The 25,494-nt window shown below is 34.4% G+C and overlaps 1 protein-coding gene across 7 annotated transcripts in view; it reads left to right on the top strand.

Annotated features, from left to right (window-relative positions):
* The window catches only part of GRIA2 (glutamate ionotropic receptor AMPA type subunit 2), a 143,819-nt gene that overhangs the window by 88,051 nt on the left and 30,274 nt on the right, over positions 1–25,494 (top strand). For all 7 annotated transcript variants that reach the window (XR_011537093.1, XM_008514436.2, XM_008514433.2 and 4 more), the window contains exons 4-9: positions 1,971–2,167; positions 6,591–6,644; positions 11,075–11,236; positions 23,230–23,397; positions 23,660–23,764; positions 24,436–24,546. Coding sequence is in view for 6 of the 7 variants with exons in the window: in XM_008514436.2 (XP_008512658.1) it covers positions 1,971–2,167; positions 6,591–6,644; positions 11,075–11,236; positions 23,230–23,397; positions 23,660–23,764; positions 24,436–24,546 (797 nt within the window). In the remaining variant the exon portion in view is untranslated. The remainder of the gene's footprint in view (positions 1–1,970; positions 2,168–6,590; positions 6,645–11,074; positions 11,237–23,229; positions 23,398–23,659; positions 23,765–24,435; positions 24,547–25,494) is intronic.

Raw genomic sequence — 25,494 nt, 5'->3', positions numbered from 1 at the left:
TTTCTTTCACAATTTGTTTGAATCACGATAAAAATGAGGTCCATATATCACAATTGGTTAATATATCTCTTGATGCTTTTATAATATAATATAGAGTTTCCCATAGTCTGAATTTTGATGATTGCAACACTATGGTATTTAGCATATTACTCTGTACCATATATTCCTTATAAATTGGTAGTTAGATCTAGAAGCTTGATGAGATTCATGTTCACTTTTTTAGCATGAATACTTTATAGGTGGCATCGAATATTCCCATTTGGAGACATATAACTTCTGGTTGTCTCTCTTTTTGTGTGGTTAGCAGCAGTTAATGATTGTTACCTTGATTCAGTCATTCACCAGATGTTACAAGATGGTTATAATTCTAAATCTATATTCGTTCATCATTTATTAGCTGGAGTCTTTCCAAAAGAGAAACTTCCCTTAATTAATTATTATCCTGAGTATAGTTCATATAGGAAAGGCAGGAAAATGCAAATTTTTCTTCTTTTATTTACCAGTTTTCAAAATAATAACTTGGCTCCCTAGCATCTTTCAAAGGTAACCAAACATTTTTAAAAATATTATTATGAATTCATGGACTTAAAATATTTTCTGTATTTGTCTTTTGAAGTTATTTTTGTTTTTGATATTCAAATCGCCTTCTCTTTATTTAAAGCGATTCTCATGGAATTGGCTCCTGAGTCTTTTGACACAATGCTAATAGTTTTGGAGAGCTTCCTTGCTTTCTGGTATCAACAAGATGTTCTTGGCTCATTTTATATACTCGGGGCCAATATTGAATCAATAAAATTTTTAATGATATTTTACAGGTTCAAATAGTTTTCAACAACGTTTAGAATGCACATTTTTTTTTGCCATGGTAAACAGATTTAAATAAAGTTTAGTACATGAATAAAATTTATAGAGCACTGTGATCACATTAGGTAAATCCCACATTTTATAGGTAAGAGGATCAATATTCTTTGGAGAAAGATGCAGGGCTTTCTGGCATCAGGAAGATGATGTGATGAGTTTTGAATTCTTTTTGGAGCCTTGATTTTGTGTTGTTCATTAACCTATTAATAGAAATGATGAATTTGGGTTGGCTGTGAAGAGTTGAAGTGGTGTGGAAGACAAGTTTATGGACTGGTTTTCCAAGTGTTAAACTGCAGATTTAACTTTAGGTGATAAATTCCCAAGTTGTTTTCCCTCTCAGTCCTACATTATGAGGTAATGTGTGAACAATTAAAAATAAAAATAAAATTTTCTAAGTCCTATAATGCTATGAGGAAAATTACTAATAAATAGTAAAATGATCTCTCATTTGGGAAGTTAAGTAAATGTAACAAATCTGTGCTAAAAAACTAACTGCTACCATGTGGTTAATAGGTGAACATTTTAATCTCTATGGGATCAGTCCCAATAAGAAAAAATGATATAACAGAAGGTTGAGAAAAAAACCAAAATTGCTGACTAGAAAACAATAGAAGGAAACATAGCAGCCATATGGAGATTATCGGTTCTTTTACTCACATAGAGTCATCTCACTGAAAATGTACTGAACCTTTCAAGATATTAATATGAAATGATAGACTATCATATATAATGAAACAATTTTTTCCATTCTATAAGAGAAAGAAATTTTTGTAATGTCTTTGACTTCACTTAAACCAGAGGTGTTAAAGACATTACACTTTGGTAATATCTAAAAGAAGACAGCTCAGAGAGCTGAAAGGAGGGGATAATATTTTTCCCCCAGACTATGACTTTTTCAGTAAGAACAATAGCATGTAGGTAAAAGAGTTTTTGATTTGAAGCTGAAATAGGTAGATGTTGATAAAGATCATAGTTGTAGCTTTTTAGAGGAGTCAACATCACCTTAGTTGCACAAAGTGTCAGCCTTAAAAATATATTCTGAGTTATACAACACAATTCTGAGTTATTCAAGTATCTTTATCAGTCATCATTTTTCTTTGCCTTCCTAGGCTTATCAACACTGCAAGCTGTGCTGGATTCCGCTGCTGAAAAGAAATGGCAAGTGACTGCTATCAATGTGGGAAACATTAACAATGACAAGAAAGATGAGACCTACCGGTCACTTTTTCAGGATCTGGAGTTAAAAAAGGAACGGCGTGTGATCCTTGACTGTGAACGGGATAAAGTCAACGACATTGTAGACCAGGTTTGCTGCTCTGTTTTCTAATGGCACCAAATATAGAATACATGCGCGATGTCGGCGTTTGCAGGGTGTTTGTGTGAGGTGCTTGGACAGCAGTTTTTCCTTTATGATTTATGTAGGATGCAGCAAAGATCACCAATTAAATGATCTCGGGCTTCAGTTAGCAGATATAAAGCTGACACATCTTACTAATCATGAAATATATTCAATATATAATTCCTGACTCTTATGTTTTACATTTTAAGTGTTGCCCTAATCTTTGATATTTTTAATTGGAAACTTAAAATTTAATTCTTTTGAACTTTTTAGAGATAAAGAATAGACACATATTAAATGAAAATAAGTCTGGGCCCTAAGAGAAAAGTGAGTAGTTCATGAATTCTTTGGCTATGTATGAAGTACTCATTAGAGTACAGTATCATGTGCCAAGCCTGTATTGTTGTCTAAATGAGTCTGGCTTCAGAAAAAGCATGTATTTATTTTCCCAAGAAGTAATGTTTTCCTCCTACTAGGTAGGTTTGGTGTCACTAGAAAACTATTAATCTATGAAATTAAACTGTGTAGGAAAGACACATAAAGACAGACTTTACCGGTTGAGAAGTAAACTAGATGTATTAATGTGGAATGTTTTCAAGAGTAGCTTGATACCAGAGGTAAGGATGTTTTATCTGTGCTTACCGTGTCACCCTGCTTCTGTTTAAGATCTTTCAGGACAGGACAGCAATGCAGTAACATCCTCATGATAAAAATAATATCCCCTATGTTTTCTAGATAGAGCTAGTGACCTGGGTGGTGAAGCACCATTATAATTTATGAAGTAAGCCTCCATACTGGGTATCCGCTTCTATTCTGAGTTAATAAACACGTGTGTGTGTGTGTGTGTGTGTGTGTGTGTGTGCGTGTGTAATGATGACTGCTAGTTCCTTGGCATAATATAAGATTGGAAGAAAAATACACAGTTGAGTATGCATTTCTTGGCCCTTCTATGCTTTGAGGAGAAAATTAAATTCACTAATTTGTATAATGCCAAGCACTTTGCAAACATAAATGTTGATGCAGACTTAAATGATATATAATAATATAGGCCCTGAGACATACAAAATGGATCTCTCATGAAATATTAAATAACTGAATAAAAGTCGGTCTTATTATGAGAAAGAACTAAATGTTGTATGCCAGAAAGGTGAACGTTTCATCAGAGAAATCTTGATTCCTGTCTCAGGAGATGAAGTTAGGATTGTTTTTAACTGGAAGAGCTCTTGTTTAAACGTGAACTTCAGCAACTCATTTGAATTTCATAGGAGATTCTCATTAAAACTGAATTTTAATAATAGTCATTAGTCTTTGGTTTAAAAACTTTAAGTATTCATGACTCATCATAATAAATGTTGGAGAAAACCTATATGAAAATAATTCTTTCCAAAAGTAGAAGAACTACAAGAGAACCTGGGAATTTATGGAATGGAATGTTTTGAAGCAAATATATAATCATGATTAAATAAATGTCCATATAGACATCCATTCAAAATATACAGAATATTTTGTGCATATATATTATTTGTATTTTCATAAGATACTCTTGAATGTATTAAATGAGTGTGTACAATGGATGGTTGCATGAATCAATAAACATTTACTGAGGACATCTATGTTTGGAATGAGGGATGCAAAGAAAGGTAAGAGTGGTGTCTGCATCCCATGAATTCATTGTTTAGAGGGGAAGAAAAAATGTACACATGTAATGCTAGAATATTACAATTTATACAATGTGGTCTAAGAGCATGGAGGAGGAAGTACCTATCTTAATAGGGGTGGGATGATCTGTGAAGGATTCACATAAGGGTAGTGTTTGGCTGGTTTGGATTCATTGATTTATTTCTTCAATAAATTTCCCTGAATGTCTACTGTTTGCTCAACGGGCACTGCAGTAGATCCAAGAAAGTAATGTTAAACAAAACAAAAACACGCAAGGCCCCAGCCAGGTGAATATTTATGATGTATTTACAGAAATTAATATGTAATTATAATAATGGTATTTATTATTGAATGAAAATAATTAGATGTTGTGAGAGAGAATTATGGAAAGAAATAATTTAGATTGAAAGATCAAGGAAGGTCTTCAAGGATTAGAGTTTACCAGGTAAAAAATGGGGTTGAACTACATTTCAAGAAAAGGAAACACTATTTACTTATTTACTCTATTAATACTTATAAGAGAATAGAGATGAGATCAAGTTTTAATTTTCATAGGAACTTAAATTTAGAAATAGAATTGAACTTTGTTAGACTATAAGTGTTTTATCATATGCTAAAACCTTGGAGGCACTTATTTCTAGCTGTAATTAGGTAGGAAAAGAAGTCAGCCATCAAAAACATTTAGAAATTAACATAAATTTTCTATCATTAGTGTAATACTAATGGTTATTATAAAGCAAAGATATGATGGTTATTAGTATGCCAACACTAATTCTTAAGTAGAAGTAGGGCTAGTGAATTTTCATATCCCTCCTTTCTCTCAGTGAACACTTAACTCAAGTAGGGACTACTGATGGCACAATTTATCCTATGTTTTTTCTGAATTCCCAGAAGGAAGACATGCATGATTCAGAAAGCAGAGCCAACAGATGTCAGTAGGAAATATGAAGTACATAATCAACTCGATTCAGCTGATACTAATTAATATATTTTTCATTCAGAATGGCATCTTTTCTTCAGAATTCTCCCTTCAATACAGAAGGTTCAGTTTCTTGGACAAGGCAGTTTAGTTGTGTTATACAAAATAGGTTAGAAATTAAATAATATTAGCCCTAACTCGCCCCCTTCTAAAGAGCTACCAGTTAATATTAAAGCAGCATAGGGTGGAATCCTTCCTGGGATTTTTGCCTTTAATCTTTGGCTAAATGTGTTGCTTTCAAGCACCTGACTTTGTCTGGGATGAACGAAAGTCAGGGAGGTCTTCTTCTGGGAAGTAACATTGAGTTGAGATCCATTGTGCCTTTCGAATGAATAAGACAAAGGATTTGGTGGTGGAGAGAGCTTTCCAAACAGAGGGAATAGAATGTGTAAAGCCCTGAAGTGATGAAGAGAAGCCATTTTGTGCACAAAGAAACTAAATGAGGGCCGATGTGGCTCTAGTGTAGAGAGTGATGGTGGGGCTGGAGCAGTTTGCAAGATCATTGGACTTTGCAGCATATGAAGGATTTTGTTTATTATGCCAAAAGCAATGAGAAGCCACCACAACACTTTAATCGGGGAAGCAAGCTAATGTTTTACATTTTTGTCTATGGTTCTGGCATTTCATGCTTTCCATTGGTGTGACTATTTTCTTTTTTCTTTTTTTTTTCGTGAGGAAGATTCGTCATCCTCTAATGCATTAACATCCATTGCCAACCTTCCTCTTTTGTCTACTTGAGGAAGATTAGCCCTGAGCTGATATCTGTGCCAATCTGTCTTTATTTTGTGTGTGGGATGCCTCCACAGTGTGGTTGATGAGTGGAGTAGGTCCATGACCAGGATCCAAACATGCAAACCCGGGCCACAGAAGCAGAAAGAGTGGAACTTTAACCACTCAGCCACGAGGTGGTCCTAGTGTGACTATTTTCTTAAAAATAGAAACTGCATTTGAATGTCTAAGTACTAGGACTACAGCATGGCTATTTTACCTATTTCTGCTCTTATAATTGATATAGATCAGTGAAAGTCAAATTGATTCAATAGTGTCAAAAACTGCTGTGAGCATTACCCAAACTACCACTTGTTCCATGAAGTGTTTATCTAGCAATTGGGTTTTGGCTTAGATTTGTGGAGAAAAATTATACTCTGATACTTTGCTGCCTGCAGCTAGAAATAATAGTGTCCATTTGAACTAACCTATAAACATTTCAAAATCCTTAAGATAGGAATATTATTTTATAGATCCATATAAGAATTCTTTTAGATGCTTTTTAATATTCTTTTCCAATTTATGTCCTATTATAGACTCTATGTGTGTTCATCTGTGAGTGTAGATGTAGAAATATAAAATCTCAGCTGTTGGTTTCAGCTGTTTAAAGTTTCATTGAAAAGAAAAAACATAGCTTTTGTAGAAATAAAATCATGACTTATGGGTTCAACATGTTGTTGGTTTTATGTTTCTTAAAATCTTGTGGCCTTATTTTCACTACTGGCAAAACCAAGGTAATTATTTTTGTTTGGTTGTTGGCTTCTTGAAAGGTAACATTTATAAAGCACTAAAATGTATTGTTACTTTTTCTGAGAGAAATATTGTCTGGATTTGACAATTATATTTTCTCAAGTATGACTCATTGTGGAACATCAAAAAACATAGTAGATAAAATTTCATTTTCTCCTAAATCAGGTCATAACATCAGTAGTTTTACATTTATCTTATCTACGTTATTAAATAATTGTTTCTATACCTTTTTAGGTTATTACCATTGGAAAACATGTTAAAGGGTACCATTACATCATTGCAAATCTGGTAGGTGAATTAATTGATATTTATTATTTTATTAGAGATGCTTATTAATTAAAAAATAATTTTGAATGGCCAATATTTATCAGTAGTATTTTTAAAAACTTATTTTTTATATTGATCGATTAAAAGTGGCAATATTCTTCTGAATTTGTTATGTTTTATATTTACTTCCCACTTTACATTTTCTAATCAATTTCTTATTACTATAAATGATATAAGAAATTATAGAACAATGTTGACAAGATTTGTAAATTGTCTTAGAAGGCATATTTTAACTAAGGGAAAATTTTCAGAAACATTAAAATTTATTTGTTCAAATTTCCCCTTGTTTCTCATTATCACTATGTTTTATAAACTTTACCCTTTGCTTATTCATTTAAAATTTTCAGTATATACAATGTTTGAAATAAACGCACATTTGTGAGAATATGTCAGTGCAAAATTAAACCTGGAAATATCCAGAATGTTTATGTATTAGACATTATTTATTTCTGGTTTTCTACTTGCTATATAAGCAAAACAATGAAAATTGAATTCCTATAGATGATCACTTTTTCATTGGGATTTCAAATTAAGATTATACTGACCATCCAAGTGGTTAATTGTATCTCTTTCTCTTAAGTATAATCAGAGTCAGTTTAAAATTATCATTAGACATTTCTTTTTTCAAAATAGTTTTTATACCAGATGTACAACAAACCTACAACTTTCGTGTTGCAAAGGTTTATGTTCGTTTAATAAGTGTGATTCTATGTGATTGAGGACACCTAACCTCAGAAAAAAAGTGGAGAAAAGGAGGGAGAGAGAGAGAGAGAATGAGAGCTTATTCAAAACAGCATAAAAGAACTTTGAAAAGGTTGCATGTTTATATAAATGCAGATTTATTTTATCATTTCTGTAATATCAGATTGTTACATTAGAAGACATTATTTTTAGTAGTGATGGAAAGAGATTAAAAACAACTTACCATCTTACAACTGCTAGTTATTATTTTCACTAGAAGGTGGCACCAGTAGTTTAGAATATTAAATCTCATATCTATGTGCTATTGGGAGAAGTTGATTGTTTAAGATAAAATTCGCTTGGCAATGAAATCACTAACTACTATAAAAATTTATTGCAATTACCCTTTTAATATGATATTATAGATCCTAAATAACTCCCTACCAGAGAAGCAAGAGTTAAAATAGATGAAGCTCTGTATTCACTCTCTTCAGAACCACATTCTGTGCAGGGAGCAGCCTGAACAGTCAGTCCCTCGTGTGAATCGTGCCGTTTGATGAACAACATAGAGCCACATTGAAAGCTGTGATCTTTAAAAATGTCCAGATGGAGAAGATTATATTGGAACATTGAGAAATAATGACAGAAGGTGGCTCATCAATTTGAGAGTTGATATCTGATGCTATGAAAAAGGAAAGAAGTGTTCGAATGGAAAAAGTAAAAAGATAAAAAAAGAAAATTAAAGCAAGTTCATGCTGAAGTCATGCTTCTAGGAAGAAATTTATCTAAAATTTTATCTGAATTCCAATTCTGGTTTTCCTTTTCTGGATACTTGATATCCTCACCATATGGAACTTCTAGTGAATCAGTGAGCTCAAAGGATCTGTCGAGTGCTACAGTTTCTGAGTATTTAGAGGACCCTTGAAAATTTCACTGACATTTAAAATTGAGTAACGCCATCCAAAGTTGAAGGGCTTTCATCTTCCAAACTCTTGATTGGGAATGTCCCTTTCTCCCTGTCCAGTGTCTTATGAGTGTTAAAGAAGGTGGTTATAAAGGCTAGAAACATCCCCAGATACTATTACTGATTAGTTTTTTCAGGAATTGCTGAATGCTTGATTAGTTTCCCCAAACACAGACTGTGATTAAGTTCCTGGGAGAGCTTTTAAAAAGATAGCTTGTCCATAAAGTGATGAAGCAGTGTTCATGAGGGCATCCAGGTGTCATTTCTTCAACCCTTTAGGTATGGACAAAAAGCACTGCCATTCACCCCACCTTACTACCTACCCTGCAGTGAAGCAGAACCATCAGTGAGGCTTGCCCTTGCACACAGAAATTCCCAGAAACCTTTTTGAGTCTTGCTCTTACACAGTCAAGTATAACCAGATATTTGAGAAAAGTCTTTGCTGTGAAGGATGCAATACAAATAAACAGAAACAGAACCTGCAGGAAACATGAGAAAATGTTTAAAATTGTAATGAATATCTGCAGAGAAATGAAAGAAAATATATTATCCATAAAAAAAGAGAAAAGGATATCATGGAAAAAAATCAGAATAAGAAAGTGCTCTGGGAAGTTAACATAATTATTTCTAAAATAATAAGTAAAATCTCATGAATTTGAAGATAAAGTTGAGAAAATCCTCCAGATTATGTAACAAAATGACAAGACAATGTAAAGTGGTGTGTGCAGGGGAACCTGTAAGGGACCTGTATGTTTAATCTAAGGATTATAATGTTTTAATAGCAGGCATTCTAAAAAGACAGAATAGGGGAAACAGGGGAAGAAAATTGTCAAAGAAATATTCAGAAAAATTTCCTGCACTGAATGACACAAATCCGTCCGTTGAGTACACACAATCATGAAAGAAAAAAGACTTCTTTCATATTTCAAATAAATACTATGTAATTTCAGAGATAAAAAGAAGATCTTAAAGGTTTCTGGCAGGTGAGAAGCAGAGTGGGGTATGAAGCGAGTCATGTACCAAAAATAATTGGAAGTAATGACATTGTATTTTTCAGTGGAGACAATAAAAGCCAGTGGAACAATGCCTTCACATTATGAGGGTTTCAACTTAAAATTCTATTCTCAGCCAAAATACTAATCAAGTGTCAGTGCAAAATAAAGGTATTTTCGGACATTCAATGTCTCAAAAAATTTACCTCCAGTGTGTCTCAGCAAATGATTGAGGACTAGCAGAAGAAAGAAGTAAAACATGGCAGAAAAGTGATCAAGGACACAGGGGAACTACTCAGAAAAGTGGGAAAGGGGCAGTGGGTCACAGCTGCAGGGTAGATGGAAAGAGGAGCCACGGCATTAGGAGGAGGTCTCCTGGAAATTAAATTCAGAAAAAAATGAAATGGATTACCTGGTATGTTTGAATATTTTACTCATATAAAAATGAAAAGTTTTCATGGAGCAACTGGAAAAAAAGTAAGGATATTATATAGAAAGCTATAGTAGTGAAAAATGAAGCAACTAGTAATATTACAATGAAATATTATTAAAGAGGGAAAATGCAATCTTAACATATTTGGCTTTGCTCTGAATAACAGAATTATAAATGTGAAAACAGTGAACGTTAAAATGGGTGAGGAGATAAATGGTTTGGTTATGTAAAAGAATTACATACTCATCTGGCATAAGCAAAAACTCCATAAAAATATCTAAAATGGAATTGATCAAGAAAGGACAGCAAAAATGTCTTATGCAGAAATATGGAGGTAAATAATTGAAGAATAAAATTTATTGGCATTGATTGTTTTGAAGAAGCTTAACTGGAGTATGGTGGGGTAAAGCAGAAAATCTGTGATTTCTGTTACATACCTTTTTGAACTATTTGCATTATTTTGATAAAAAGAAAAACCAAAATTATGACTCAATAACAAAGTAATTATCCTTCCCCACAAAATAATATTAAAAATATTTTTAATGTCAACAAAAAAGAAAAGATTCTTCTGTCTTTTGGATTCAGAATATTTTCAGTCCTTATGCATAATAATAAAGAATAAGTGTATATGGAGAAAATATTTATAATTGTGACTTATTAAAATTGTGATTTTATCTTGGAGAGAATGTACTCTCAAACTGAGATGCAGTTTATGACACCACAGTATTTGAAATCAATGGAAACACCATATGATAGTTTTAGTAATGGGTGAATTCATTCTAATAATGAAAGAGAAATTGATTTTTTAAATTTAATATGTTTTATAAAATGAATGTGAAATTGTTTAATTGCTCTCAGATAATGGCTAAGCATTTAGTACCTCCCATTCTCATTTATAAGATGTTTATATTGCTTTAGAGAATGCACAGTTTAAACAGGAATAACTTGCTCACAGTGTTGTAGCTCTTGGACAACTAGCTTAATGTTGTTAGGTGTCTGTAACCACATGGTGGTGCTGTCTTATAGATTCAATAAATAAAACGTAGTCCTCATCCATGGAAGATTTCTCAATAAAATGGGGAACTTTTATGTAAGTATGACCAATAAACCATCACTGAGTAAGGACTCTTGATGCCAAGATGGTGCTAGGTGCTGATGAAGCGTATTGGCTGATAAATACATGAAACATTTACTATAGGCTTTTAATGGCTCATGCGTTCTTTGAAACTTTTAAAACCACAATGTATAGAGTTATTTGGTAAATTCTGAGTTTTGTTGGATTCCTAGTAGAAAGCCTAACATAAACGTGTTCTCTGTCTAGGGATTTACTGATGGAGACCTATTAAAAATTCAGTTTGGAGGTGCAAATGTGTCTGGATTTCAGATAGTAGACTATGATGATTCCCTAGTATCTAAATTTATCGAAAGATGGTCAACACTGGAAGAAAAAGAATACCCTGGAGCACACACGACTACAATTAAGGTATCTATCTATCAAATGTCCACATCTATATCCATATCAACTGGTGGCGAGTAGCCTGTGTTTTGGTATACTTTAGGAAGAAGATAAAATCTCAATTTGTTTTAGTAATTAAAAAAAATAAATATAATGTTTTATGCAATCAGTCAAAGGGTCTTTGAATTTTAAATGAAATGCACTGCTCTGATATAAGTGCCACCCAGACTCATCCTTTGTTCATCATAGGTTTGGACACATTAAGGTCTTCACTTGTTAACTCAATATGTTTTATTGTGTATACACATGCATACATATATTTACCTCCAAAGTAAATGTTTCTGTTGTTGATTGGAAGGTTTTTTCTTCTGTTGGCTGATTCTCTGATTGAGAGCAGAGATAAGAGTAAAACCTGGAGAAGAGTGGATTGAGGAATGAATGGGATAACACGATGTTCACATTCTTTGTGAAGCTAGATTAATGAAAATTATGAGCAAAAGTTGCAAAACATTTTCAAATGTATAGTGATTTTTTAATTTGTGTATTATAAAGCAGATTGTGTGAGAACCAGGCAGGGACAGTGTTATTTCAGTTGCTCTCACAGTTATGTTTATGCATCATAGAGAGGTTTTGTTGATTTGGTTTTTTCTGCACATAACGGAAAAACAGATATGGATGTTTGGCTTTAAATTTGCATCTGGCTCTCCGACTGGTCCTAGATAAGCATTAGAAACGTTGACGTTCTCTACTCTTGGGCATGTAACATGGATCCTATTAATTTTAAGTCAAATTCAAGAAAGCATCCCATAGGATGTTAAAGAATAACCGAGAGTTAATTTTTTCTCAAAATTAGGTGACCTCTGGTTTGGTGACCTTGATTGAGATTCAGCATTAATACTGTTTGTAACAGTGTTGCAGGCTTGTGGGAGTACCTTCATGTAACAAGCCTGCGGAGAAGGCAAGGACACCCAGTCTTTCGGCTGGTGTCAGTGTCGGTCTCCACCTGCACTGGGGACACTTCTGACTGCCGATCCCATTCTGTGGAACTGCAGACTTCCATCCCTTCAGAAAGGATGCCACTTAAGTTCTCTAATGAAGAGTGCATGGGGCATTTATCCTCAAATGGAACCAATGTGCTTCTTTTGAATACACCATTAGTCATCGTGTTGCCTCCCCCTGCAGCCTGCTGTGAGAACAATGAAAGCAAAATGAGATAATCTTTTTTTTTGTGGAAGTCATGTTGTTATTAAAGTTCATATGTCATGCACCAAAATGCAAAGTGAATTGGAGGTATGAGAGATCTCTGGCAATGCATTCTGTTAACATTTTTGCCAAAACTAACCCCAGATTTCACTCTGTTGAGAGCCTGCATGGTGACCTTTCTTTGCTCCCTCTCACTGGAGCATTTCCCTCTATACTGCCTCCCTTTTGGCTGCTTCTGCCAAGTTTCAGAGAGATCCTGATGGCCCCTTGCTATGAGGTGCTGCAAGGAGCAAAGTCCTATAAGTTAAAAAATGTAGGTCCTGATTCACTGTGTGACCCTAGGCTCAGGTTCTCATCTCCACAATGCAGTAATGGCTGTTAATTCCCAGGTTGCTGTGAAGATTAAACATTTACTAAGATTTAGCACAGCTTTGGAAACCTAGGTGCCAAGAGGAGACATATTTTACATGGCCTTTGAAGCTTGATAAAAATTACTGAAAATCTGTGGGGAGAATATGGCTTTGGGTGGGAGTTCATCCTAAGACAGACACACATTGCTCATGTACTAGAAGGCCAGGAAGTGCATTAAAAAAAATGACTCCTGCCTTTGATAATCACAGTCTGACAAAGGAGACAAGCATGTGAATAGGCAAATATAATAGAAAATGAGGCAGGTAAAATATGCCGGCTCCCTGCATACGATTAGGATGATATGGGGAAGGGATGTTAAGGAAGGCTTTCCAGAGGTGGGGTACCTGAGGGAGGGCTTTGCCAGTGGTTGAGCAGGAGGAAAAGTATGAGAGGGTGCTTGGGAAAGAACAACACACACAAAGACTTGAAGCCATGCAACACTTTGCATGACAAACTCAGGGAACTGTTCTTTTTTTTTCCCTCCTGCTGTGAGAATTTAAAATATGTGGGATGAGTGAGAGGGGCATATTGTGGGAACTGCCAAGAGTTAAGGCTCTTCAATTGTCAACAGGTGTAAAAGATAGTATTTACAAGACAGGACTTTCCTGATTGTTTCTGCCTCAATGGGCAGAAGCAAGGAAACCTACACGGGAGATGAGGTAGCATTTCCTAATATAAACAAGTAGCATATTCTCAATACATGATCTGTTTAAGGAAAGGGAGAAAAAATATCTCTAATGAGGTTATTTGTTTTTATGTTGTCTTTTGGGTTATTGACTGTACCAGGTATATTGCCTGATGATTTAAATCACGTTTTATTATACTACCATAAAAACATGCTATAGGCATAAAAATATGTAAAAATACAATTCATTACATCAACTTCTGTCCAGAGTTTGGCTTTGAAAATTATATAAATTCTATCAGGTTGTGGGAATATTAAACAAATGATTATTTTAAAGTTGTAGTCTGCCCCAAAAGTTAATGCAGCTCCTTCAGTTTCCTAATTAAAATCAATCTTATTCAATAAATACAAGTAAAATCTTAAATGTTTCAATATTTAATGTATTTTAATAACCACGACACATAAATTGCAAATGTTAAATTTCTTCATTCTTATGTCCTGTACAAAACATAACTCTAGAGTCGTGGCACTGAGATTTTGAGTCTGACTTTCACTAATTTGCTAATTTGGGGCAACATTCATTCATTCATCAATTCATTTATCCATTCAATACTAGTTACTGCGTTTTTACTCTGCAAGCAAGCACTGTTTTAGGTGTCAGAGAACAAAGTTATAGTCTTCAAGGAATTTATAGTCTTCAGACGAAACCAGCAGTTACCTCGTAGCATTGATGGAAATTGTCTTATTGACATCTTAGAATCAATTATTCTAAACCAAACGTCTGATTTCCCACCATTGTTTCCTCTTCACCCCCAGCAAACTATTCCTTCAAAAGTCTTTCCGTCTCAGTCGATGGCAACACCATCTTTTAGTTGTTAGTTCAGCCAAAAACTTGGAAATCTCCTTGACTCCTCTCTTTCTCTGGCAGCCCACATCCAGTCTGTCAGGAAGTCCTATCAGCTCTGCCTCGCTTCTTACCACGTCTTCTGCGACCACCCTAAATCCAGCCCCCGTTGTCTCTCTGCCAGGATTGTTGCAATGGTCTCCTAAACTGGTTTCCCTGTTTCTACTCTTGCCCCTCTATCTTCCATGTTTTTTTAAAAACATAAATTAGATTATGTTGCTGTTTGGCTCCAAGCCTTCCAATGGCTCTCTGTTTCACTTGGAGTAAAAGCCAGAGTCATCCTTTGGCCTATGAGGTCCTTAATACTCTGTCACCCAGCCACATATGATCTCTTCTCTTAACAGCTCACTCTGCTTCAGCTACATTGGCCTTTCTGCTTTTCCTTAAGCATGAAAGGTACTTTCCCACTTTAGGGCCTTTCACTGGGTATTTCCTCTTCTGGACTATTCTCCTCTTAAATATCTGCATGGCTAAGTCTCCTGCACTCTTTAGGTCTTTGTTCAAATGCCATTTTCTCAAGGAAACTAATAACAGGCTCTCTATTTAAAATTGAAATCTCTCCTCCCATCAGGATATGTCCTGTTGCCCTTTTCCTGTTCCAGTTTTTTCCCATTATAACCTTCTAGTGTCCTGTATTTATAATTAATTTATTCATTACATTGTTAATTGTCTCCTCCAGCTTGAAAGTAAGTGCCACGGGGGCAGAGTTTTGTTGATGTTGTTTGTTCGCTGATATATCTGAAGCTCCTAGAATAAGGCTTGACACATAGTAACTATTTAATAAAGGCTTTCTGGGTAAACAAATGGAGAGAAGCAAAGAAACTGTAATAGCTCCCATAAGAAGCTCCTAATCTAAGTTCTGAAAGGAAGAAAAGGTTTTTTGGAGGAAGCAATATGGAACTTGAAACCTGAAGGCGAGGGAGCAATTAGGAGAAAGAAGAGACAATGGCTCCCACAGAAGAAATATGATAAAAAGCCCCCAGTGCAAGGAAAATATAAATATTTCCATAAGGCTGGAGGTTGAACAATGGTGTTTTGAAGGAATTTTGAGAAATAATACTTTAGAAATATGCAGGATCCAGATCTTGTGTGCCTCGTTGAGCTACTAAGGAATTTTTTGTCTTATTCTGAGAGCAACAGGGGACTACTAGAGGAAAGTGATCATCATGGTTTTGATACAGGAAGATTCCTGGCTGCCCTGGGGACAATAGATTGCAGGTGTGCAGATGATGGCAGGAGAGCTTTAGGAAGATATCGCAAACAACCCCGGCAACAAATGATAGTTTTCTGAATTGTGGTTGTGGCATGAGGGTGGAGGAAAATGAATGGGTTTGTTACATTTGCCAATTACTCCAATTTTTTAATCTGTAAAAGAAATAATAATTGCAAAAATCATAACCATTCATTTATAATATACCAATATAGATTCAATTGAGAGATATTTGTGGATTAAAAACAAGACTTGGAAAGGCAGTCTGCATCATTTGTATCTTATTGGCCCCAAATCTCATACAATGGTTTGCCCAGAGTAAACACATAATAGATATTTGTTGAAATGAAGAGTAATGAAATGAAAAATATAAACACTTTGAAAATATCAAATCACTGAAGAAGAAAAAATAGGTAATTATCATTGCTATGAAATTTGGTTTAAATTTCTACCCTAGCGATTATTATGTTCTTTTATTCAACCATGGCAGAAAAGTAGTGTTGTTTCACTTGATGAAATGTAAAATGACTGTAGTAATCAGACCTGAGTCATCATGGCGCCTGGATTTGAATGGGACAATTAAAGTCAGCATTTTATAGTCCTTAAAAAAAAAAAGTCAAAGAGAGACAGATTATGAGGAAGATTTGCCACTATCTCAAAATTAGTTTGTAAATGTTTCTGTTTTTAGTTAGATTGTCAGTGTTTTTGGTGTCTTCCACAATTTGCAAGATATAACTATCCATTCCACCTTGTAACATCGACGATTTAAACATTAGTTTGACTTTTGTGTCTGCAATGTCCTGCCAGTGTTAAGGAATTCAGCAGTAAGATGTGACTGACATTTGTGTGGCACTTTAAATAATGCGTTTCCCACAAGAATCTCATTTTACTCAGGAAATGACTTAAAGCACAGACTCAAACTTTCTTAATTGCTGTCCTAAGAGAGTTATTAGGCCTGCCTGAAAATAGTATAATCTTTTTCAGTTCAGTAATTAGTGTCGTGCATTAAATAGTTCCCTGGTGGCTTAATAGAATTAATTCTACTTCTTGAATGTTTTCACTGACCGAAACCGCTGCTGACACGCTGGCATCCCCTACTCCTAATATTAAAATATTTTGCCACACAACAACCTAGAGGCTTGACATGTTTGGTTTCTTATATTTTATGGTTTAAAAGGTATGTATATGACTGAAGTAAACCCATAAAGTAAAACATGTAATAAAAAATAAAATATTGATAGAATTACATATTTCATAAAAAATAATTGAAAAATAATATATAGTACTATTTAAGTGTATATTACACACCATTAAATATAAAAATACATTGCTACTATTTGTAATTATACTGCAGATATCTGAGTTCATCTCATTTCTACACTTCTTCATCTATAAAGGGAATAAATGTAGTTGATCTCCAAGATTTCTCCCGAATCTCCAATACTGTGATTATGTGAAGTGCTAACTTAGGCACTCAATGAAACATACCCTAACATTTCTCATTTTTGCTGAATCTATGCCACCTCAAATGGTTCCTCTGTCTCTCAAAAATTGTAGTGACTTGTCGGTAGTCATCTCTGAACTCCAGATGCCGAAATCAAGTCCTAAATTACACTGGAAAATATTTGGGTTTTTTTCATAGATTATGAAAAATAAGGAACTTTCACCTTGTTAGAAGGGTCCTAGGAAGTGGGGAGAGTTAGAGGGAGGAATTTATGCAACCTACAAAGTAGAAGATCTTCCTCTAAGAAAGTCTTTACCTACCTAGGGGAGAATTAAAACCAGACAGTGTGTTGGTCTGAGTATCTTTTTTCTATCTCTGTGAGTCTGATTAGTTTTATCAGAAAATTTGAATCTTTAAGTGAATCTAAAGTTTCAGAATGTAAAAGTCTTGGTCCTTAAGCAGGATTTTCAGTCAGGGTCAACAGCCAATCTAATATAGGCAAAAATATCTTGTTTTTTAATATATTCCTTTTACATGAAGTCTTTCTTCACAGTAGATTAAAAATTACTTTTATTATTCATAGAGAATAACAAAGGATGTTAATTTTGGTTTCTTGACAATGGAGCTGTCTTTTCATCCTTGGAAATGTGATACAGCTTGTGTGCTTACTAAAGATGTTGAATTTTTAAAAATTTTTTAATGAAGACTTCATTTCTTTAGAGCAGTTTTAGGTTCACAGCAAAACTGAGCAGAAAGGGCAGAGTTTCCATACGTGCCTGCCCCCACACATGCATAGCCTCCTCCAGCATCAACTTCACTCACCAGAGTGATACATTTGTTAGAACTGATGAACCCACGTTGACATATCATTACCCAAAGTCCGTGGTTTACGTTATAGTTCACGCTTAGTGTTGTGCATTCTATAGGTTTGAACAAATGTATAATGACATGCTTTCATCCTTCTAGTTTCATACAGAGTATTTTCACTGCTCCAAAAATCCTCTGTGCTCCGCCTATTCATCTCTCCTCCCACCCCCATTCCTGGCAATCTTTCTACTGTCTCCATAGTTTTGCGTTTTCCAGAATGCCATATAGTTGGAATCACACAGCATGTAGCCTTTTCAGACTGGCTTTTTCCACTTAATAATATGCACTTAAAGTTCCTCTATGTCTTCTCATGGTTTTGTAGCTCATTTCTTTTTAGCACTGATAATATTCCATTGTCTGTATGTACCACAATTTATTTATCTACTGAAGGATATCTTGGTTGCTTCCAAGTCTTGGCAATTATGAATAAAGCTGCTATGAATATCCATGTGCTGGTTTTTCAGTGGACATATGGTTTCAGTTCCTTTGGGTAGATATCTAGGGAGTGAGACTGCTGGATCACATGATAAGAGTATGTTTAGTTTTGTAAGAAACTGCCAGACTGTCTCCCAAAGTGGCTGTACCACTTTGCATTCTCACCAGCAGTGAATGAGAGTTCCTGTTGCTCTAGCAATTTTGAGGTTTTATGAAGATTTTGTGACTTTGCACAGTGAAGTTTCAAAGGGCACATATTCAAAAGGCTATCGGAAATTAAAGATGACCTTATCACACATAGCCCTTTTCCAGAGGGTAGACTGCAGTTGAGTTTGAAATTAAGACACGTGAATAATTTTAAGTTCATAATGTGTTTTCTAATACTGTTCTTTTTCCTATGGCTCTAGTTGGTTCTTGGTCATTGCCAAGAATCTTAAAAAAAAAAAAAAAAAGACTTTCTAAAGTTTCTCTTGTGGGTTTACTTATTTTTCCTAGAGCTCATCATTTTTGACCATGTTGATAATTTTGTTAAATGAAGAAACTGAGAATTACGTTGTGTGGGATTCTCCAGAGAAATATATTCAGTGTATAATAACTTTAACTAAATAATTGATGCTATTTTAAAAATGAGCATGTAAAATTTACTAGGCCATAAACTTTTAACACCCTAAAGGACACTACACAAAACACTATTTTTATGGAAAGTGCTTGGTGTGAAGGAAGTTTTAAAGTGGTAATTAGTGTGGGCATCACTGATCAAACAAAGTTAAATGGGAATTGTTACTGTAGGATTTTTCAGGACCTGTAATATGCCGATGTGATAATCATTTTCTGAACTTAGTCGATCACAGACTCTTGTAGATGAGGATAGTGGTTTTCAAAACATTGTAAAGACAAGCTAGTTTTATACCAGGATAGATAGCAATAAAAGGAAAAAAGAAAGCAAACATGCTGGTCAATAATTTGCCTTTTTAGCGTATTTTGCAACTCACCCAGCTTCTCATTTCCTTGAACTCTATTCATTTGATGTAGTATTTGCCAAACAAGGAGACTAAGCCTCCCAGTGTGCCTGGAACTCAGGCGTTTCCTGGGACTCCAGGCTTTCTGTTCTAAAACCAGGACAGTCCCAGGCAAACCAGGATGGTTGGTCACCCCCATTACCCCAGAAACACAGAGATCTGGATTCAAATTCCATTTTGTCACATGGTTTTGTGACCCTGGGCAAAATATAACTTGATAACTTGGAATCTTGACCTATAGAACTGGAGTAAAGATGTTTGTTGCATAGGAGTTTTTTAAAGGACTTGCTAGGAAACTATTCAACTCCTCACCTTCCTTTCCAACACTATTAGGACATAGAGGAGACATTGCTCTCCTGTTTCATTGATAAGAAGTCTTGGACACTATAGCTAACTTGCCCAACACAAGAGAGTAGCAAATAGTGAAATCTAGGCTTGAGCCCTGTCTTCTGATGCTATATGCAGTGCTTTTTAAACTACACTCAACTCAATTTCGAGTGTCAAGGAAAATTTGGAAAGTGGCCATTCATAGGAAATGTGTAACACTTTCTTAGTACCTAAAATCTAGTACTTCTTTTTTTAATGGTACTTTTTTCTATTTTAGCACGATGCAAATAACATGTGTTTAGGAATAGATGTGATCATTTTGATAACCCCTAAAACTTTATATTATAGCCTATTTATCCTCTTTGTATATTCATTAAATTCTGAATGTACATAGAACTTCTTTTCATCTCCTTTCTTTTATATTTGCTGTCAGAATACTGTTTTCTGGTATCAGTGATTAGAGTAATGTATTATTGAATAATGTCTGATGACTACTGGGCATAACAAACATGTTTAAAATGCATATTTCAATTTAGTTTTGAAAAATAAGCCTCCATAAATATACGTTTAAAATGGAATAAAAAGTGCATCTGGAAAACGGACCATGAAAACGTTTTCCCAGATTTCTTCAAAATGTGTGTGTGATGGTGATACAGCACTGCAAAACATAATGGCCCCCCACTAACATATAAATTTCCAGCTCAAGTGAGGGATTTCACAGAACATAAACATCAGAGCAGAGATGATACATTTGCTTTCAAGTAAGGAGATAGTTACATTGCCATCATGTTCCCTTCAAATTAATTTACATCTAGTTTAGTGAATGGTAGACTAAAACTGAAATATTTAACTATCCAATCAAAAATGCGAACATATTTGTTTAGAAAAATAAATGAGCCACATGTGCAGAACATAAACAAAAAGAATTCTGGATACAGAGGCTGCTGATTTTCTCTCAGCCCAGAATTGTGTTTCTATGATTTGACTTTTAATTGAAAATGATAATAGGCTTGAGACTTGATTAGATTTGAACATTTGAAAAAGGTTGAAAGAATTTTTCTTTGGAGTGTGCTCCTGCTCTGAATCGTAATTATCACATGCCACATGGACCTAAATGCTTTCAGTTCATTCAACCTCATCTTATTTTTTAATGTAATTCACCAACGTTTATAGACTCTACAACATTTAGCAGATGACTTGATAGATTTCTCATGGTAATGGGAGCAAGCTGACTCAGTGAAGATTTTGGTTTTTAACTATTAGTATAATATTTTAATACAAATTGCAATACTTTTTTTTAAATATTCAATTTATTCCATTTAGGTTCTGTGTCCTATTTGATGACCTAGACTTTATTGTAAGAATTATATTGGCAATGAACTGATTGCTGGATAAGAAAGCAAATTATTCAATATATCTTTTTCCTCTAGGATACTAGAAACAAAGACATAAGTGAGGCAGATAAATCCTGATGTTGTATCTCTTATTTCTCCAAGAAGTCTTTTCTTACGGAGATATGATTTAAAATAAAGCCTTTGATGGAGTATAGTTTTTTAAAAATGGGACATAGTTATTATAGAATACTGGGAAAGGAAATAATCATGTATGTTTCCTCTCCATTATTATAACCATTCTGTTTATTTTTCTTTCCCTTTTTTGTTGAAGGGATATAACCATTTTTTATTAGTCTCATCTTTTGTTGAAAAAGCTTTTTATTAAATTTAGCTTGTGATAATTGTTCTTCACTTAACTTATAATTAGCTTTATTCATATTTTTATAATGCTTGTATTAGTATCACTTTTTAATGACTGCTTAATATTTCTTCAAGGCAGAAAGCATAGTTTTTAAACATTCTTTTACTGTCAGAAATTTAAGTTGTTTCTAATTTTTGCATATTATAAATAATACTGAAATTAATATTTTTGTATGAAAATTCCCTGTATTTGAAAATATTTTCTTAGGTTCCCAGAAATTACATTTTCAATCCAGGAATATAAGTTACCTAAGTGAATCTGTAACATACTATATTTTGCTAATTTCCTGCATGTAGAGTTTAAAGGAAAAAGTTGCATATTTTAGGGAAAAAATAGTGATGGGTTTTATTTAGATCTGTTTAGCTGAGGTATTTATAGGGAACTCTAGTGCAACCATCCGGAAGATAATCTAGAGTGTAAAGAAAGACTCACATGTAGGCCTGCAATGACATTGCTCAACTGATAGCACGTGAGAAGAAATTTTAGTAAGAAAATTTAGGGGTAAATATGAACATCTTATTATAGTTAATAGCACACAATCATAGTGCACGCCACCTCAAAATCATTTTCTCTTCTTCTTCTTTCCTCCTACAAACTTTCCCATCAAATCTGATTCATTCATATGATAAAATTAAAGCAATTCAATTAAACTAATTCATGCAAAAATTAATTAAACTAATTCATGCAAAAATTAAACAAATGGTAACTCACACTACCATTTTTAGCATTAAAAAAATGGAGGCTTAAAAAATTTCTGGATGCATGGAGGGAATAGTTGATACCACATAAACTATTTTCTCATTTCCCTTATTGTAATATCTCTCACATTAAAAAAATAAACAAGGAAGACATTTATCCACTATTGGACCAATTCATAACAATGTAATAGGTATATTGCAATTATCTGTTTCTATATCTTTTCACTGGACTTGGAGAGGATGTGGCTTCCATAAAGACAGGGCCCATATTTTTTCCAGCTTCATTGTACGTTTATTACCTACAGGTTGAAAAGTACTCAGTAACGGAAATCTCTTTAGCATTCATTAAGGCTTTTATGTTAAAATGTGATTTATCATTAATGCAGCAGCATCATGCATTTGATAGATGGCAGTATATATACGTGCATGTAATAATACTTGTTCAGCCATAACAATACTTAGTACACATGTAGTTTTTTCTGTTTGGCCCCCAGCTCTTGTAATAATTCTGCTGTCCCACTGGGATCTGAATACCAAAAGTTTGGATCCAGTCTCATCATAGGCTGTTGAAGCATGCGGGAGGTTTAGAAATTAGGAAGTTTGCTGGCTCTTCTACATGGTTACCTTAATCACCTGTAGGAACTTAAAAACAAATAAACACTCCAAAGACCACTGCAGATGTGTGTGAGCATCACTAGGATTGAATTAGAGACTAAAGATCCTGAACCGAATCAGCATTCTTTCCATATTGCCAAATGAATCCCTCATTAGACAGTGGAGAAATATTTATTTGTTAATTTGATAATTTCTTATATCACCAGAATAGGACATAAGGTAACTCTCTAATGAGAACCTAGCTAGAAAAACAAACGTTAACACGATTATTATGAAAGGTCTCACCTGAAATAGCTGAGATGTTAACATAATAGAAAATGTTGAGAGTCAAGAGCACATTCCATACTACTTTTCTTAGATTCTTAGGTTTCTAGATGCAGAAATTGTGTCTGAATTCTTGACTTCGATGTGGTATTGCATAGTGGGCAACTGCGGGCTTGATTGCCAGTGTGTGGTGAGTCTCTCGATTTTCTCCCATTCTTATGAAATGTGTGTGATACTTTTCAGTATACTTCTGCTCTGACCTATGACGCCGTCCAAGTGATGACTGAAGCTTTCCGCAACCTACGGAAACAGAGGATTGAAATTTCCCGAAGGGGGAACGCGGGAGACTGTCTGGCAAACCCAGCAGTCCCCTGGGGACAAGGTGTAGAAATAGAAAGGGCCCTCAAACAGGTCAGTCTCTCAAAATGATTGTTAATGTCACTTAACAGTAGTCATTATTTTTTTTCTGCTGAATTAGTCATCTTTGTTTTATTCCCTATGTTTAATATAAAGGGACTATTATTTCCTAACTACACAAAAGGCGTTTGAAGAGTGAAAATAAATCTTATAAATGTAGTTTTCTTGACTTGACTTCAGTGAGAGTAATCTGTACAGTTTGTATCTTGGGTTGAAGTCAATTTATAACTGTGCCCCTTTCCCATTTCCTCGTTAGGTTCAGGTTGAAGGTCTCTCAGGAAATATAAAGTTTGATCAGAATGGAAAAAGAATAAACTATACGATTAACATCATGGAGCTCAAAACTAATGGGCCTCGAAAGGTAAATGATTTAAAGAGTTTTGTCTGTGTGAGGAAATGAGTTAGCTAACCCATCATTTCATCTTCCGAAGAGTCCTGGAGATGTGTGTTCATAGAGATAGAGTTTAACAACTTCCAGAAACATATATTTTGAATATTTTTCTAAATTAAATCTATTCATTTCTGGTAAGTAACAGTGAAATGTAATCTTTAAATGACCGTAAATAGAACTGTTATACTCTTTTTTTAGACCAAGTTCCAAAAAGAGTTGAATGAGAACAAAAAGAACCATTTCTGAAAGTTTATAGTTTAGAAGATAAAACGTAGCTGGTGTAAATATGCATGTAACTGTTCAATTCAACATCTTTCTTTTAACTGTTAGGGCTAAAATGCCATTGTTTGGATTTTATTTATGTTTGTATATGATCACTCCCAAACAGATTTCTCTTGGAGAATATGAAAAGTGAATGTGAATAGACAAGCTATTTTTAAGAAACTTTTTTGTTTGTTTCTTTTTATAGTCCCTTTCAATTCTATTAGATTCACATATATAAAAGACACATCTGTGTTTAGAAGAAGCCTAGTTAAGGTGGGGTGTAATTTCAGATTCAGACATGAATTTGAAAATAATTAAGGGCTTTGCTAATAGAAAGGTCATTTACGCATGAGTCTACCTTCTGTAACCTTTTTCAGATTGGATACTGGAGTGAAGTAGACAAAATGGTTGTTACCCTTACCGAGCTCCCTTCTGGAAATGATACCTCTGGGCTTGAGAATAAGACTGTCGTTGTGACTACAATTCTGGTAATTAGCTACATATGCCTTTGTTTTACTTTATTTTTTTCATATGAAAAGTATCTGCCAACTAGAATTGTTGTGTATGTCTTAGGACAGTAACTAATATGTTGCTGCTTCTGCAATGAAATGCAAAGCAAATCTTATTTACTCTGTCAAAAGGACTACACAAGCACTAGCTAAAGCATCCAAAATATCCCTTGCCCTCTTCAACACTGAAATTTAGCTTCACAGATGATTCATAACCTGTGCACACACAGGTGAACAACTGGAGAAAGTCTGGAAGAGTGTTCGTCGTATTTCCTCAGGTGTTTCACTTTTCCATTCCCATATAACTCTGGGTGCATTCTATTTTAACATTTGTTACATGGTTTAATAATGTTCTCAACATATTTTTCTTCATAACGAAGATGAACTCTTTAAAGACAAGATGATCTCCCTTGTTGCTAACCCTAAGTCTCACTAGTTGTCACAAAGCTGGTGCTAAATAAACGTGTATTGAATGAATAATTGAACTGGATCTTGAGCATCTAGGCTGTGGATAGATGGAAGGGAGACCCGGATCATCATGACAAGCTATTGGTGAAATGAAACAGAGTAAATGAAGTCCACTAATAGCACATAACTTTGTGACAAAACAATTTTACTTTGTTTTACTAAGCGGTGATGTAGTAAATTTGTGGAATTCATTATCCTAACAATATTGAGAAGAAAATATAGATAGGTTAATAAGAGATTTGGATAAAAACACTGGTTGGCACTTGGAAATATCTTAATAAGTGTACACTAAACATTTGAGGAGTTTTGCCTTAACCATGCCATTGAGAGGAACTGTCTCACGAAGCCGCAAATATGCTTGGTGGTACTGTCCAGTGGAGACTATTGAGCTGGGTTGAATCATTTTTTCATGCTTCCTCTTTCTTAGGTTTACAGGAGGAAGCTACTCTCTAGCTATCC

The sequence above is a fragment of the Equus przewalskii genome, chromosome 2, assembly GCF_037783145.1.
Source record: "Equus przewalskii isolate Varuska chromosome 2, EquPr2, whole genome shotgun sequence".
NCBI lineage: Eukaryota > Metazoa > Chordata > Mammalia > Perissodactyla > Equidae > Equus > Equus przewalskii.
Note: the sequence above shows the minus strand (reverse complement) of the source record. Positions and strands in the feature narration are given on the sequence as shown.